Source organism: Bufo bufo, chromosome 7 (assembly GCF_905171765.1).
Source record: "Bufo bufo chromosome 7, aBufBuf1.1, whole genome shotgun sequence".
In the NCBI taxonomy this organism is placed as follows: Eukaryota; Metazoa; Chordata; class Amphibia; order Anura; family Bufonidae; genus Bufo; species Bufo bufo.
In genome coordinates, this window is record NC_053395.1 from 201833577 (window position 1) to 201846429 (window position 12853).

Sequence of the window (12853 nt, forward strand, 5' to 3'; positions counted from 1 at the left end):
GCAGAACCTCTTGGAAAATTAGGAGCTGCCGGTCAAAGCTATGATCAGCATGAAGGTCTGCAGCAGCTGCCACCAGGAGCTCTCCCCCAACTACAGGACTTTGATATCAGTTCAAACTTCCAGCAGCTGCCAGAGATGAAGGAGCTGCCCCAGAGCTGGGGGTCTGCGGTCTTCAGGGGCCCACCTGCACATACAGGACACTGGGGGCCCCAGCAGCAGCACGGAGGTGCAATGGTTAACAGTCCACACTGCAGTCAGCTTGTAATGTGTGTCTGATCAGCCCGGAGTATCCCAACGAGCATGTGTATACTGTGTACTGTGTATATCCTGTATACTCCTTGTATCCTGCACACTGTGTATATCCTATATGATCTGTATATCCTGTATACTGTGTATATCCTGTATACTCCTTGTATCCTGCATACTGTGTATATCCTATATGATCTGTATATCCTGTATACTGTGTATATCCTGTATACTCCTTGTATCCTGCATACTGTGTATATCCTATATGATCTGTATATCCTGTATACTGTGTATATCCTGTATACTCCTTGTATCCTGCATACTGTGTATATCCTATGATCTGTATATCCTGTGTGTATCCTGTATACTCCTTGTATCCTGTGTATATCCTGTATACTCCTTGTATCCTGTATACTGTGTGTATCCTGTATACTGTGTATAGTGTATATCCTGTATACTGTGTGTATCCTGTATACTCCTTGTATCCTGTATACTGTGTATATCCTATATACTCTACATATCCTGTATACTGTGAATATCCTATATACTCTATATATCCTGTGTACTGCGTATATGCTGTATGCTATGTATATCCTATATACTCTGTATACCCCTATACTCTGTATACTGTGCCTACACCTACAGTGTGCACTGATGATTGAGGGGAGGACCACACATAATATAATATCATAAGCCACATGGAATAATACTACAACAGTGTGTTATATATATATATAGTCAGGACCATATGACAAGCACCAGTAATAGATCGTCCATAGTACAGATAGTTGTATCTTTGAGTATATCGTGTGCATGTACTGTGCGTATCTCCCCTGTAGTAAGTGCATGTGTGTGTATGAGTATTGTGCATGTACGGACAGTATACGTCTATATGACTGTATTTGTATGTGCTTGGGTATTGGACATGTGTATGTATATGTTTGTCTATAGCGGTAGTGTATTTGTGTGTGTACAGTATGAGTACAGTGCTGGGGCATATGTGTGTGAGCAGTGTACTTGAGCATATGTTTGTCCATATGAGTATGTATATGTAGATACATGTGTGTCAATGTGAATATATATATATGCTGTACGTGTGTACCACCGGTGCAGAAGCTGCAGCCACACACTGTACACCTACACACTCACACACACAGTTTCCTTGGGTGGCCCCCACTAGGAAGGCTCCACAGAAAGTGAGAACCCAACTCGCTCCCACCTTAAACCCTTCTGCTCGCGGCGTGACGTCACATCGGAAATTTACCAAAAGCCAGAACAGGGCCAACAGCGAACGGAGCAGGACTGGGCGCCGCTGATTGGCCCAGCCCGCGCTGACGTCAGCTGACGCCGCTGCTGGTTGAGCAGAGGAATACTGAGCCCACATAAACAAAGGCACATTGCACGGACAGATCAGTGCTCCGCCAGCAAGTCTCCTCCACAGCAGCAGCAGCGCCGCACGGCACGGGATGTACAGCCGCAGCCGCGCCGCCGCACAGCTGGAGGCATAGAGGAGCCGCCGCACTGCCCGCCAGGTAAGTGCCCGCTCCCCATTCATCGCAGGACGATACATTGCAGCACATGCTTCCATACGATGTATCCACTACTTCATGGCTGCCAGTTATTATACTTCTAGCATTATTAGGAGTGGGATGTATTAGGTGGCATTGCTGTTTATTGCATCTTTATATTATTTTACCATATTTAAAACTTGGTCACTTATCATAGGGCCTGAGTGCACTGTGTGCCTGGAGGAAAGTAGTAGGAGAGATGGCTTAGTGGCAGATGGAAATGTTTGGTCTATCTATCTATCTATCTATCTATCTATCTATCTATCTATCTATCTATCCATCTATCTATCTATCTCATATCTAATTATATATCTATCATCTATCTATTTCATCTCAATGTATCTATCTATCTATCTATCTATCTATCTATCTATCTATCTATCTATCTATCTATCTATCTATCTCATATCTAATTATATATCTATCATCTATCTATTTCATCTCAATGTATCTATCTATCTATCTATCTATCTATCTATCTATCTATCTATCTCATATCTATCTATTTTATCTCCATTTATCTATCCCCATCATGTGTTGAGTAGCAAAAGTGAAGTTGCACTGTGTAGGTTTTTATGTTCCCTATGGATGTTGTGAAGATAGATAGATATGAGATAGATTAGATGATACATATACTACTACTAAAGGCAAAACCTCTATCTATCTATCTATCTATCTATCTATCTATCTATCTATCTATCTATCTATCTATCTATCTATGTGTCTGTCTTTCTATCCATCCACATTGTCAGGTTCTCTGATGCTTGTGGAGATGATGGGTGTAGTTGTCCTGTTAGCTCTGGGGGCGGTGATGCTCTGGTCTCCTGGTTACTGTACATGGGGCCATCAGCTGGAGGAGGAGATGTAACCCAATTAATTTGGGTGCTTTGATACCACATCTTGCTGTTTCTCTATGATACACCATGTGTGCCCCTTCCTCTCTTCTCTGAGGGTATCTACACGGTGTCTGTAGAATTGTCCCACCACTTGCCCATATTATATGGATACAATGTGGCACCTGCTTCTGGCTGAGAGTTGCCATTGTCACCATTCATTTCTTCTCTACTTGTGGTGAGGGTTACACTTGTCAGGACACAGGGACATCTCTAGGGTGGTATTTTTGGGGGGATATTCCATGTAGGTGATCAGGAATGATGACTGCCTGTGACAGGTGCTAGGCCTGACTGTAAGATTTGGGTGCTGTCACTATTGCCTGTCCCAGTTGTCAGTAATTGATTGCTAGTTCATAAAGTCTACATTCCATGAAGAGGGAAATGGCTAAACCCAGTCCAGTGACTTCTAGTGAGTGAGGGATTTCACCAGTGACTCATGGGCAGCACATGTTATTCTGCACTATATGTGTGTATTATGTGCTTTGTGTGTGCACTATCCTGTCTGCTTATTCTATATGTAACCTGTCCACTCTTTGTATTGCAGAGACTTGTGCTGAAAAATTGGCTTCTTCTGTAGTGAACAATTTCATATCTTGAGAATCTTGCCAACAAGAATTACAACACTGTCATCCTTTACTTACATCGAAGCCCGCAGCCCGGCTGAAGGTTTGTTCAGATTATTATGGGTCTGGTTTGGGGGGGGGGAGTTACATATTTTATAGAATTATTATTATTATTATTATTCTAAAATAGTTAAATCATTATTTTGGTAATTGATAACTAGTAAATAAGCTGCCATTAAATCATATCGTGGCATCTTGTTACCTTACAATAATTTGATTTGTAAAGTAGTTTTTTGCACCATTAAAGTAACAGGTGGGCCCCTATTTCATGTAGTACTACATATCTTAGAATAGTAACAGATGGGAATGTATTTGACGTAGTACTACATATTCCAGAATAGTAACAGATGGTACTTTATTTCATGTAGTACTACATATTCCAGAATAGTAACATGTGGTACTTTATTTCATGTAGTACTACATATTCCACAATAGTAACATGTGGTACTTTATTTCATGTAGTACTATATATACCAGAATAGTAACATGTGGGACTTTATTTGAGGTAGTACTACATATCCCAGAATAGTAACATGTGGGACTTTATTTAAGGTAGTACTACATATCCCAGAATAGTAACATGTGGGACCTTATTTGAGGTAGTACTACACATCCCAGAATAGTAACATGTGGGACCTTATTTGATGTAGTACTACATATTCCAGAATAGCAACAGATGGGAATTTATTTAATGTAGTACGACATATCCCAGAATAGTCTGCACGACAACTTAGGATTGAGTTGTAGTCGGCTATCAAGCATGCATTTGGGTACCCCAGTTCTTTTGGGAATGTGTATGGAGGGAGGGATATCTTGGTTTTCCATTAATTTTGTAGATGTGTTTGGGGTGAATGAAGCAATGCTCCAATCTTTGGAGAAGTCCACAGTTGAACAGTTTGGGTATCTATATAATTGTTTCATTTCCAGCCATGCCCTGTGTTCAGGCTCAGTATGGGTCATCGCCTCAAGGAGCCAGCCCAGCTTCCCAGAGCTACAGTTACCACTCTTCAGGAGAATACAGCTCCGATTTCTTAACTCCAGAGTTTGTCAAGTTTAGCATGGACCTGACCAACACTGAAATCACTGCCACCACTTCTCTCCCCAGCTTCAGTACATTTATGGACAACTACAACTCCAGCTACGACGTCAAGCCACCTTGCTTGTACCAAATGCCAATCTCTGGCCAACAGTCTTCAATAAAAGTTGAAGATATTCAGATGCACAGTTACCAACAGCACAGCCACCTCCCACCCCAGCCCGATGAGATGATGCCACATTCGGGCTCAGTCTACTACAAATCCGCTTCACCCCCAACTTCAAACACCCCAGGTTTCCCCGTCCAGCACAGTCCAATGTGGGATGACCCTGGCTCCCTTCACAGCTTCCATCAAAACTATGTGGCCACCACCCACATGATTGACCAGAGGAAAGGTCCTGTCTCCAGACTCTCCTTGTTCTCTTTCAAGCAGTCTCCACCTGGGACACCAGTGTCTAGTTGTCAAATGAGGTTTGATGGCCACCATATGTCTATAAACCCAGAAGCATCAGGAGCCCATCATTTGGTTGACGGACAGACTTTTGCAGTTCCTAACCCCATCAGAAAACAGACATCCATGGGCTTTCCTGGACTTCAGCTTGGTCACCCATCCCAACTCATTGACAGTCAAGTTCATTCACCACCATCCAGAGGTTCCCCGTCCAACGAGGGTCTCTGTGCGGTTTGTGGAGACAATGCTGCCTGCCAACACTATGGAGTTCGTACCTGTGAAGGATGCAAAGGATTTTTCAAGGTTAGTAGCAGCTGTACCAGTTCGTTTTTTGTTAGATAACACATTTCAAAGGTGCAAACAATGAGAGCAAACTCATGTTCTCCACGAAGTTCCTCCACAGTTCGCAACAATGTATCAGTGACTGAATGTTGTAACGATTCATTCTTCATTCTGATTAGTCCTCTGGAAACATTTCGCAATATATTCTTGTGAGCGGCAGTAGTTTGGGATTAAGATAGATTAGAAGTTTTCATCTTTATGAAATCTTTTATCTAAAAAAAAAACTTCAAGAAAGAGATAAAACCAGAGGAACAATTACAGCAGGCGCTTTGCTTGTGTTTGGTGGAATATTTCTGTGTTCCTAGCAGCTTCAGATATAAATTGGTTAGGACAGAGAGACATGTCTTAACTAACCAAGTGGAACACAATTCCCTATGGTGAAATTAAGTGATCTCTTTATTTCAGCGTCCTGATTGAATAATCTGATCCTGTGAAATAGAGACGTCTCTGAGGGACGTAAATAATATGACTGGCCACGGATCCGTATTTACTCCTTGTCTTCCTGGAATAGAAAGTGCAGCTCTGTGGCTGAATGTTAATGCCCCTCCATGACCCCCCCCCTGGATTCACCCCCCCCCCCTCTATGCCCCTCCATGACCCCCCCCAGACAGCACATACATGAGGCAGAGAAGACCCCCTGGATTCACCCCCCCCCCCTCTATGCCCCTCCATGTCCCCCCCCCCAAAGACAGCACATACATGAGACAGAGAAGACCCCCTGGATTCACCCTCTCTCTATGCCCCTGCATGTCCCCCCCACAGACAGCACATACAGGTGACAGAGAAGACCCCCTGGATTCACCCCATCTCTATGCCCCTCCATGTCCCCCCACAGACAGCACATACAGGTGGCAGAGAAGACCCCCTGGATTGACCCCCTCCCTATGCCCCTCCATGTCCCCCCACAGACAGCACATACAGGAGGCAGAGAAGACCCCCTGGATTGACCCCCTCTCTATGCCCCTCCATGTGTCCCCCACAGACAGCACATACAGGAGGCAGAGAAGACCCCCTGGATTGACCCCCTCTCTATGCCCCTCCATGTGTCCCCCACAGACAGCACATACAGGTGGCAGAGAGGACCCCCAGGATTCACCCCCTCTCTATGCCCCTCCATGCCCCCCCCCCCCCCACACAGACAGCACATACAGGTGGCAGAGAGGACCCCCTGGATTGACCCCCTCTCTATGCCCCTCCATGTGTCCCCCACAGACAGCACATACAGGAGGCAGAGAAGACCCCCTGGATTGACCCCCTCTCTATGCCCCTCCATGTGTCCCCCACAGACAGCACATACAGGTGGCAGAGAGGACCCCCTGGATTGACCCCCTCTCTTCTCTTCCTTGCAGCGCACTGTGCAGAAAAACGCCAAATATGTATGCTTAGCAAATAAAAACTGTCCGGTGGACAAACGACGTAGGAATAGGTGTCAGTACTGTCGCTTCCAGAAGTGCCTTGCAGTTGGGATGGTGAAAGAAGGTACAAAGTCCAACTTATCCATTTATATTATCTATTACTGTTAGGAGATAGAAATAGGTAGGTGGGTAGGTAGGTGGGTAGGTAAATCGATCGATAGTTAGAATAGATCGATTCAACCCTGTGACAAATATGAAAAATAGACATGACAAGTATATGAGGGAGATAGATATTTGATTGATTGATTGATTGATTGATTAATAGATAGATCCAACCATGTGATGAATGTGACAGAAATAGACATGGCATATATGAAGGAGAGATATATGGTAGATAGATAGATAGATAGATAGATAGATATGAGATAGATAAATATGATATATATATATATATATATATATATATATATATATATATATATATATATGAGATACATAGATAGATATGAGAGAGAGAGAGACTGACTATGTTGATCCAGCAAAAATATATGACATAGGTAAAGAGAGAGAGAGAATGATTAGGTAGTTGGTGGTATACACTTTCCAACGTTTATTTTGTTGTGAATTTATACTAATATTTATATATTTATTTATTTATTTCACGTGCTAATTTATGTCCGAAAACATATATATTACAGAGTGTATATATATATATATATATATATATATATATATATTTGTATATTGCAGTAATTACATTAAATCCATTGAAAACAGATTACATCCGTGCCCAATAATTGCAAAGTAAACTAGAGGATTGCGTTTTTGGGCAGATAGATATGAGGTAGATAGATAGATAGATAGATAGATAGATAGATGGATAGATAGATATGTATATATGTAGATAGATAGAAAGATAGATGTCACCCTGTGATGTACATTGTGTGACTGCCCCATGTATTTAGCAGTAGATGTGTATTGTGTGTTGGGGCAGGGTGGCACCAGGCTTTGGGAGGACTTGATGCCAGGGAATGTCCTGGGCACCAGTAGTAGTGGTCACTGCATTGTTCCTATATGATCAGCAGTCAGTCGGAGTGAAGGGGTCTTTGTCATGAGGCAGAGGACACTGTGTCCCAGGAATGTGTGTGGGAAAGTAACCTCCTCCTCTTGTATTCACATCCAGTGGTTCGCACAGACAGTCTAAAAGGTCGAAGAGGTCGCTTACCATCTAAACCCAAGAGCCCCCAGGAGCCGTCGCCCCCCAGCCCCCCGGTGAGTTTGATCAGTGCCCTAGTGAGAGCCCACGTCGATTCCAACCCGGCAATGAGCAGCCTGGACTATTCCAGGGTAAGTGAGAGGGAGCTCAGCCTCTGGGGGGTCACCCCCTATTTTGTTTCATAACCATTTCAAATCAAATGTGAATTTACCCCAAATGCCATAGAAATCTGCTACAAATAATTGTATGGAAACGAATTCCACATCTGATGCTCAGTCTGGTTCCTTCAATGGGAATAATCTCAGACAGCTTAGAATCTATATCCTTCAAGAACCCAGAAGAACCTTCCATGGTTTCCTAATTCCCCTTCTGCACATTTACTGGAGGCCTCCAACCTCCAGTCTTGACGCCAGCAAATCCCCTCACCTGATATCTCCTATCATGTCCACTATTTATAATAATGCATCACCTTTATTTCCCATAGAAATGTGCAGGCTCACTTCAGGCCTTCACTTAATTCACTTGGTTCACGATAGAATGTAATTCACACTGAAGCCCCTGGTAATTTAATTGCATGCGATTGATCATTTATTAAGTTATTATATATTAATATAAAGTCACTCTTTTCATAGTTTCAAGCAAACCCAGACTTCCAAATGAACGGAGAAGATACTCAGCACATACAACAATTCTATGACCTGCTTACTGGCTCCATGGAGATCATCAGAGGTTGGGCTGAAAAAATCCCCGGGTTTTCTGAACTGCACAAACAGGACCAAGACCTTCTCTTCGAATCAGCTTTCCTAGAACTCTTTGTTTTAAGATTAGCCTACAGGTAATTATCACCAAATTAAGATTTAATTGTTATATAAGCGACCCCCCCCCCCCCCCCCCCCCCTCCTCCTTCAGGGTCAATTGATTTGGGTTTTATTAGCTCTGCGGTAATTAGAAGTCTTTTAAAGGGCCATTTATTACATGGCTACTAATTAGTTTTTTTTTATTCTTCTTTAATGAATTCCAGGTCGAACCCATCTGAGGGCAAGCTCATCTTCTGCAATGGGGCAGTTCTCCATAGGTTGCAATGTGTTCGTGGCTTTGGGGAATGGATTGACTCCATTGTTGACTTCTCCTCCAACTTGCAGAGTATGAACATTGACATTTCAGCTTTTTCCTGTATTGCTGCACTGGCTATGGTGACAGGTGAGTATTTTTTGTTTTTTTTTAGGCTCCCCAATCTATGGGGATATCATCCAGTCTGGTGTATATGAGATGACTAATGGTGTGTATGTGGTATCTTCTGCAGAGAGGCATGGCTTGAAGGAACCCAAAAGAGTAGAAGAACTTCAGAACAAGATTGTAAACTGCCTAAAGGACCATGTGACATTTAACAATGGGGGTTTAAATCGTCCCAACTACCTGTCCAAACTTTTGGGAAAACTACCAGAACTCAGAACCCTCTGCACACAGGGGCTCCAACGTATCTTCTACCTAAAACTGGAGGACTTGGTGCCACCACCAGCTATCATCGATAAGCTCTTTTTGGACACCTTACCTTTTTAAATCAAGACTTTTCAGTGAACTTTTATCGATTTCCAGACCAAGAGGACTCTACCTTGTGAACTCAGCCAGAGGCACTAGGTGTGCCCGGGGCCAACAGTGACTAGTGGTGGCAAGTCTTGCCCATCAGAGAGGATGGGGGGAGGGGGCACTTCAGGATCGACCGACAAAGCAGTTCATCAACGATTATGATTAAAAAATAATCCATCTCTAGCAATGACCTCAGTCCATAGTATTAAGGTGACCAAGTAAACCCTCCACCCACCCCCACCCCTCCTTAAAAGAGACTCTGTTGTATAAGAAAACTGTAATATATTGTGACATACATGTTCAGTGGATGGCATGAAGGATACAAAAACCAATCATCATAATAATAAGGCTTGTACATGTATAAGATACAGTTTAGCTATTTTTTATCATTTTTGTGCCTATTTATGACAATTTGTGTTTGCAAAAAAAACAACATATGATAAAAAAAAAAAAACTAATAATAAAACAATTGCATACAAAGGTAAAAGCATGTTTCTACAGTGCTAGATCCGGACAGACAAGAAACCTATAGGCAGCTGCTCAGCCAGTGATGTCTATAATATATAAATAGTATTCAGACACTATGTAGTCTGCTAGATTTTATAAAGACTGGTAGCTGTCAGTAGGCACAGGTTTTACCGCACCCTAACGATGACAGAATACGCCATGTGTGCACACTCCTTGTTTGTACGTGTTGTATGTTCTCTTGATGTTAATACACCATTTCTACAGCCTCCCGGCTCTCCTCTCCTCTCAGTTGTCTAGAAGGCTTCTTACATTGAACTTGCATGCAGCAGCAGTTTCTTCTTCTTCCAGGGACATCAGTGCAGAGCCCCATTGGAAATGACCGATGATGAGCACTTTCGATTTTTTTTTATTTTTATTATTATAATTGTCTCAGAAATTGTCAGTTAATATATTATTATTTCATTGTTTGAAAAGTAAAAATTTGTAATACTGACCTCAGCTCTAGTACGCTTCTTCTTATGTCACATTGTATGGACTGCGGGTGGTCGTGTTCAAGACAGATCCTAAAGACAGGCAGACAGATATTAGATAGATAGATATATAGATAGATATGATAGATATGATAGATAGATATAATATATAGATATGATAGATATATATGATAGATATAGATAGATATAGATATATAGATAGATATGATAGATATGATAGATAGATATAATATATAGATATGATAGATATATATGATAGATATAGATAGATATAGATATATAGATAGATATAATAGATATAATATATAGATATGATAGATATATATGATAGATATATATGATAGATAGATAGATAGATAGATATATGGATAGATAGATAGATAGATAAATAGATATGAGATAGATAAATATTCGAGGTTTAAATCTGGTATTTCTTAAGCAGATAGATGTATTTAGCTCTGAAGATTGTGTTGTACAAGAGGAAATATAATATGAAGCCGGGGATACTTGTGTAAAGTGTGAACAAGCTCAACTCAGCTCCAGCAACTATACACATAACACTAGGCTGGAAGCATTTTAAAATATTTTTTTCCCTGTGATATATATATTTATTCACCATTTTCTTAAAACAAATCAAATACACACACACACACACACACACACACACATATATATATTATACAATGCTTTTGTCTCTGTGTGTGTGTATATGTATGTATATATATATATATATATATATATATATACTCTCTCTCTCTCTCTCTATATATATACTCTCTCTATATATATATATATTTAAAAACACTCAAAAGTCCACACTATGCGAGGTGCTATAGTATGTATCTGTCTATCCCTCTCTGTCTATCTGTTATCTCTTAACCTCAAGATTTCAATCATGCTTACTTTTGAATGTCAGCTATGCTGTAGATAGATAGATAGATAGAATAATAAATAGATAGATGAGAGTTGACAGATAAATAGACACAGACAGGTCGATAATAGGTAGATGTATAGATATAGATAGATATGAGATATATAGTTGGATTGATAGTATATATATATATATATATATAGATGTAAAGATAAATAGATAGATATAGTTGTATAGAGGCCACAGCTTCAAGCAGCAGACAGAACTGCAGTCTATTCCTTATAATGAGGCGCTTTCTGGAAGCACAGGGCACTTATTGTTAAAAGTCCTTTCCTTCCCCGTGAAATAAGCAAAGTATTAAGATTGTGGAATAAATCGCTCTAATTATAAGTGTCAGGTTGTTTTCAAAATAAAATATTTTTTGAAGCCAGAACAGGAGCGATAACAACATGAAATTATCAGGAAGAAAACAAGGTTCTAGTTTATTTTAGGTCTATTTGATTTTTTTTTATACCGTGAAAGTTATTTTCTTTGGATTAAAAAATATATACATGAAAAGATTTCCTCTGAACCGAACTGTGCAAAATACCAGATTTAAAATGACCCCCGACTTTCCATAGATTCACCATTACTCATTTATTTTCCTACTTTTTAAAAAGTCTATTTTGTTTTTTTAGTTATCTTTTTTTATTTGTTTACTTATTTATTTATTCTTAGTTTACGTTCTGATAAATATCTGTTCAGTAAAGCATTTCAGTTTTTAGGATACTAAACTAATATGTATTATATGATGATTCTGATCGTATTTTATATGTTTTTATTAGTATTATCATCAGTATTAGCAGTGACATTAGTATTATTATCGTCTCTTTTCTATTTGCTTGGTCGCAGAGTAGCAATAAAATGAAGCACCATCTATAACATAAAGTCTGGGACAGAAGTCGCACAACTACCGACCGCTTTAATTTTTTTTTACTTGTATTCTTTATATTACTTTTTATTTACTTTCTTCTTTATTACATTATATTACATTTCTATCCTTATCGATCCCTCTATTTCTCCTCTTTCCATCACCCATCCCTTCTCTGTACACTGGGGGGATCAATAGCAGAGATCTAATATTTACCTGCATCTCCCTGGAATGAGAAACGCGCGATTTATCCTCTAATCAACGTTTAGGAAATAGAAGAAAAGAATCATTTCCTCCCAGGTTCGTTTCTGTTTTATAGATCCGATAATTCTCCTACTTGATAATCGTGAGAACCGCGATATAAAGGGGACAGTTTAGCGACATTCCCTGAAGTGTTTCCCGTCATAGATTTAATACTTTATGATATAAAAGGAGCTGAAAATAATAGATTTATCCGGGAATATCTGGACTCTGAGCGCCTCTATCTGCCCTTATAGAAACCGTCACTGCGATTACTGATTGATCCTTCCGTGCGGTAATTACATCCCAAGGATTAATACTATGGCAGAGGATAGATGTTTATGTATCTGTAATGTCTTCTATCTCCAGTGTACCTGTATCTTGTGGTGATCATCTATCTGTCTGTCTGTCAGACAGTCTATCTATCCATCTGTCTATTATTATCTACTATCCATCCATCTACCTACCTTTATATCTATTATGTATCTATTATCTACTGTCTATCTATCTATCTATCTATCTATCTATCTATCTATCTATCTATCTATCTGTCTGT

General features: G+C 40.3%; 1 protein-coding gene across 3 annotated transcripts; it reads left to right on the forward strand.

Moving 5' to 3' along the window:
* The first annotated feature begins 3248 nt into the window (after window positions 1-3248).
* NR4A2 (nuclear receptor subfamily 4 group A member 2) lies at window positions 3249-10150 on the forward strand. Of its 3 annotated transcripts, none has more exons than XM_040439948.1 (7): window positions 3249-3373; window positions 4258-5120; window positions 6509-6638; window positions 7698-7861; window positions 8363-8565; window positions 8752-8930; window positions 9034-10150. In XM_040439948.1, exons 2-7 carry the CDS (start codon window positions 4260-4262, stop codon window positions 9288-9290), a joined length of 1794 nt encoding a protein of 597 aa, XP_040295882.1. In that variant the 5' UTR covers window positions 3249-3373; window positions 4258-4259; the 3' UTR covers window positions 9291-10150. The 3 variants fall into 3 exon arrangements, with proteins under 3 accessions (XP_040295882.1, XP_040295883.1, XP_040295884.1); XM_040439949.1 differs by having other exon boundaries at window positions 7698-7786; XM_040439950.1 differs by having other exon boundaries at window positions 4436-5120.
* The last annotated feature ends 2703 nt before the right edge of the window (window positions 10151-12853 follow it).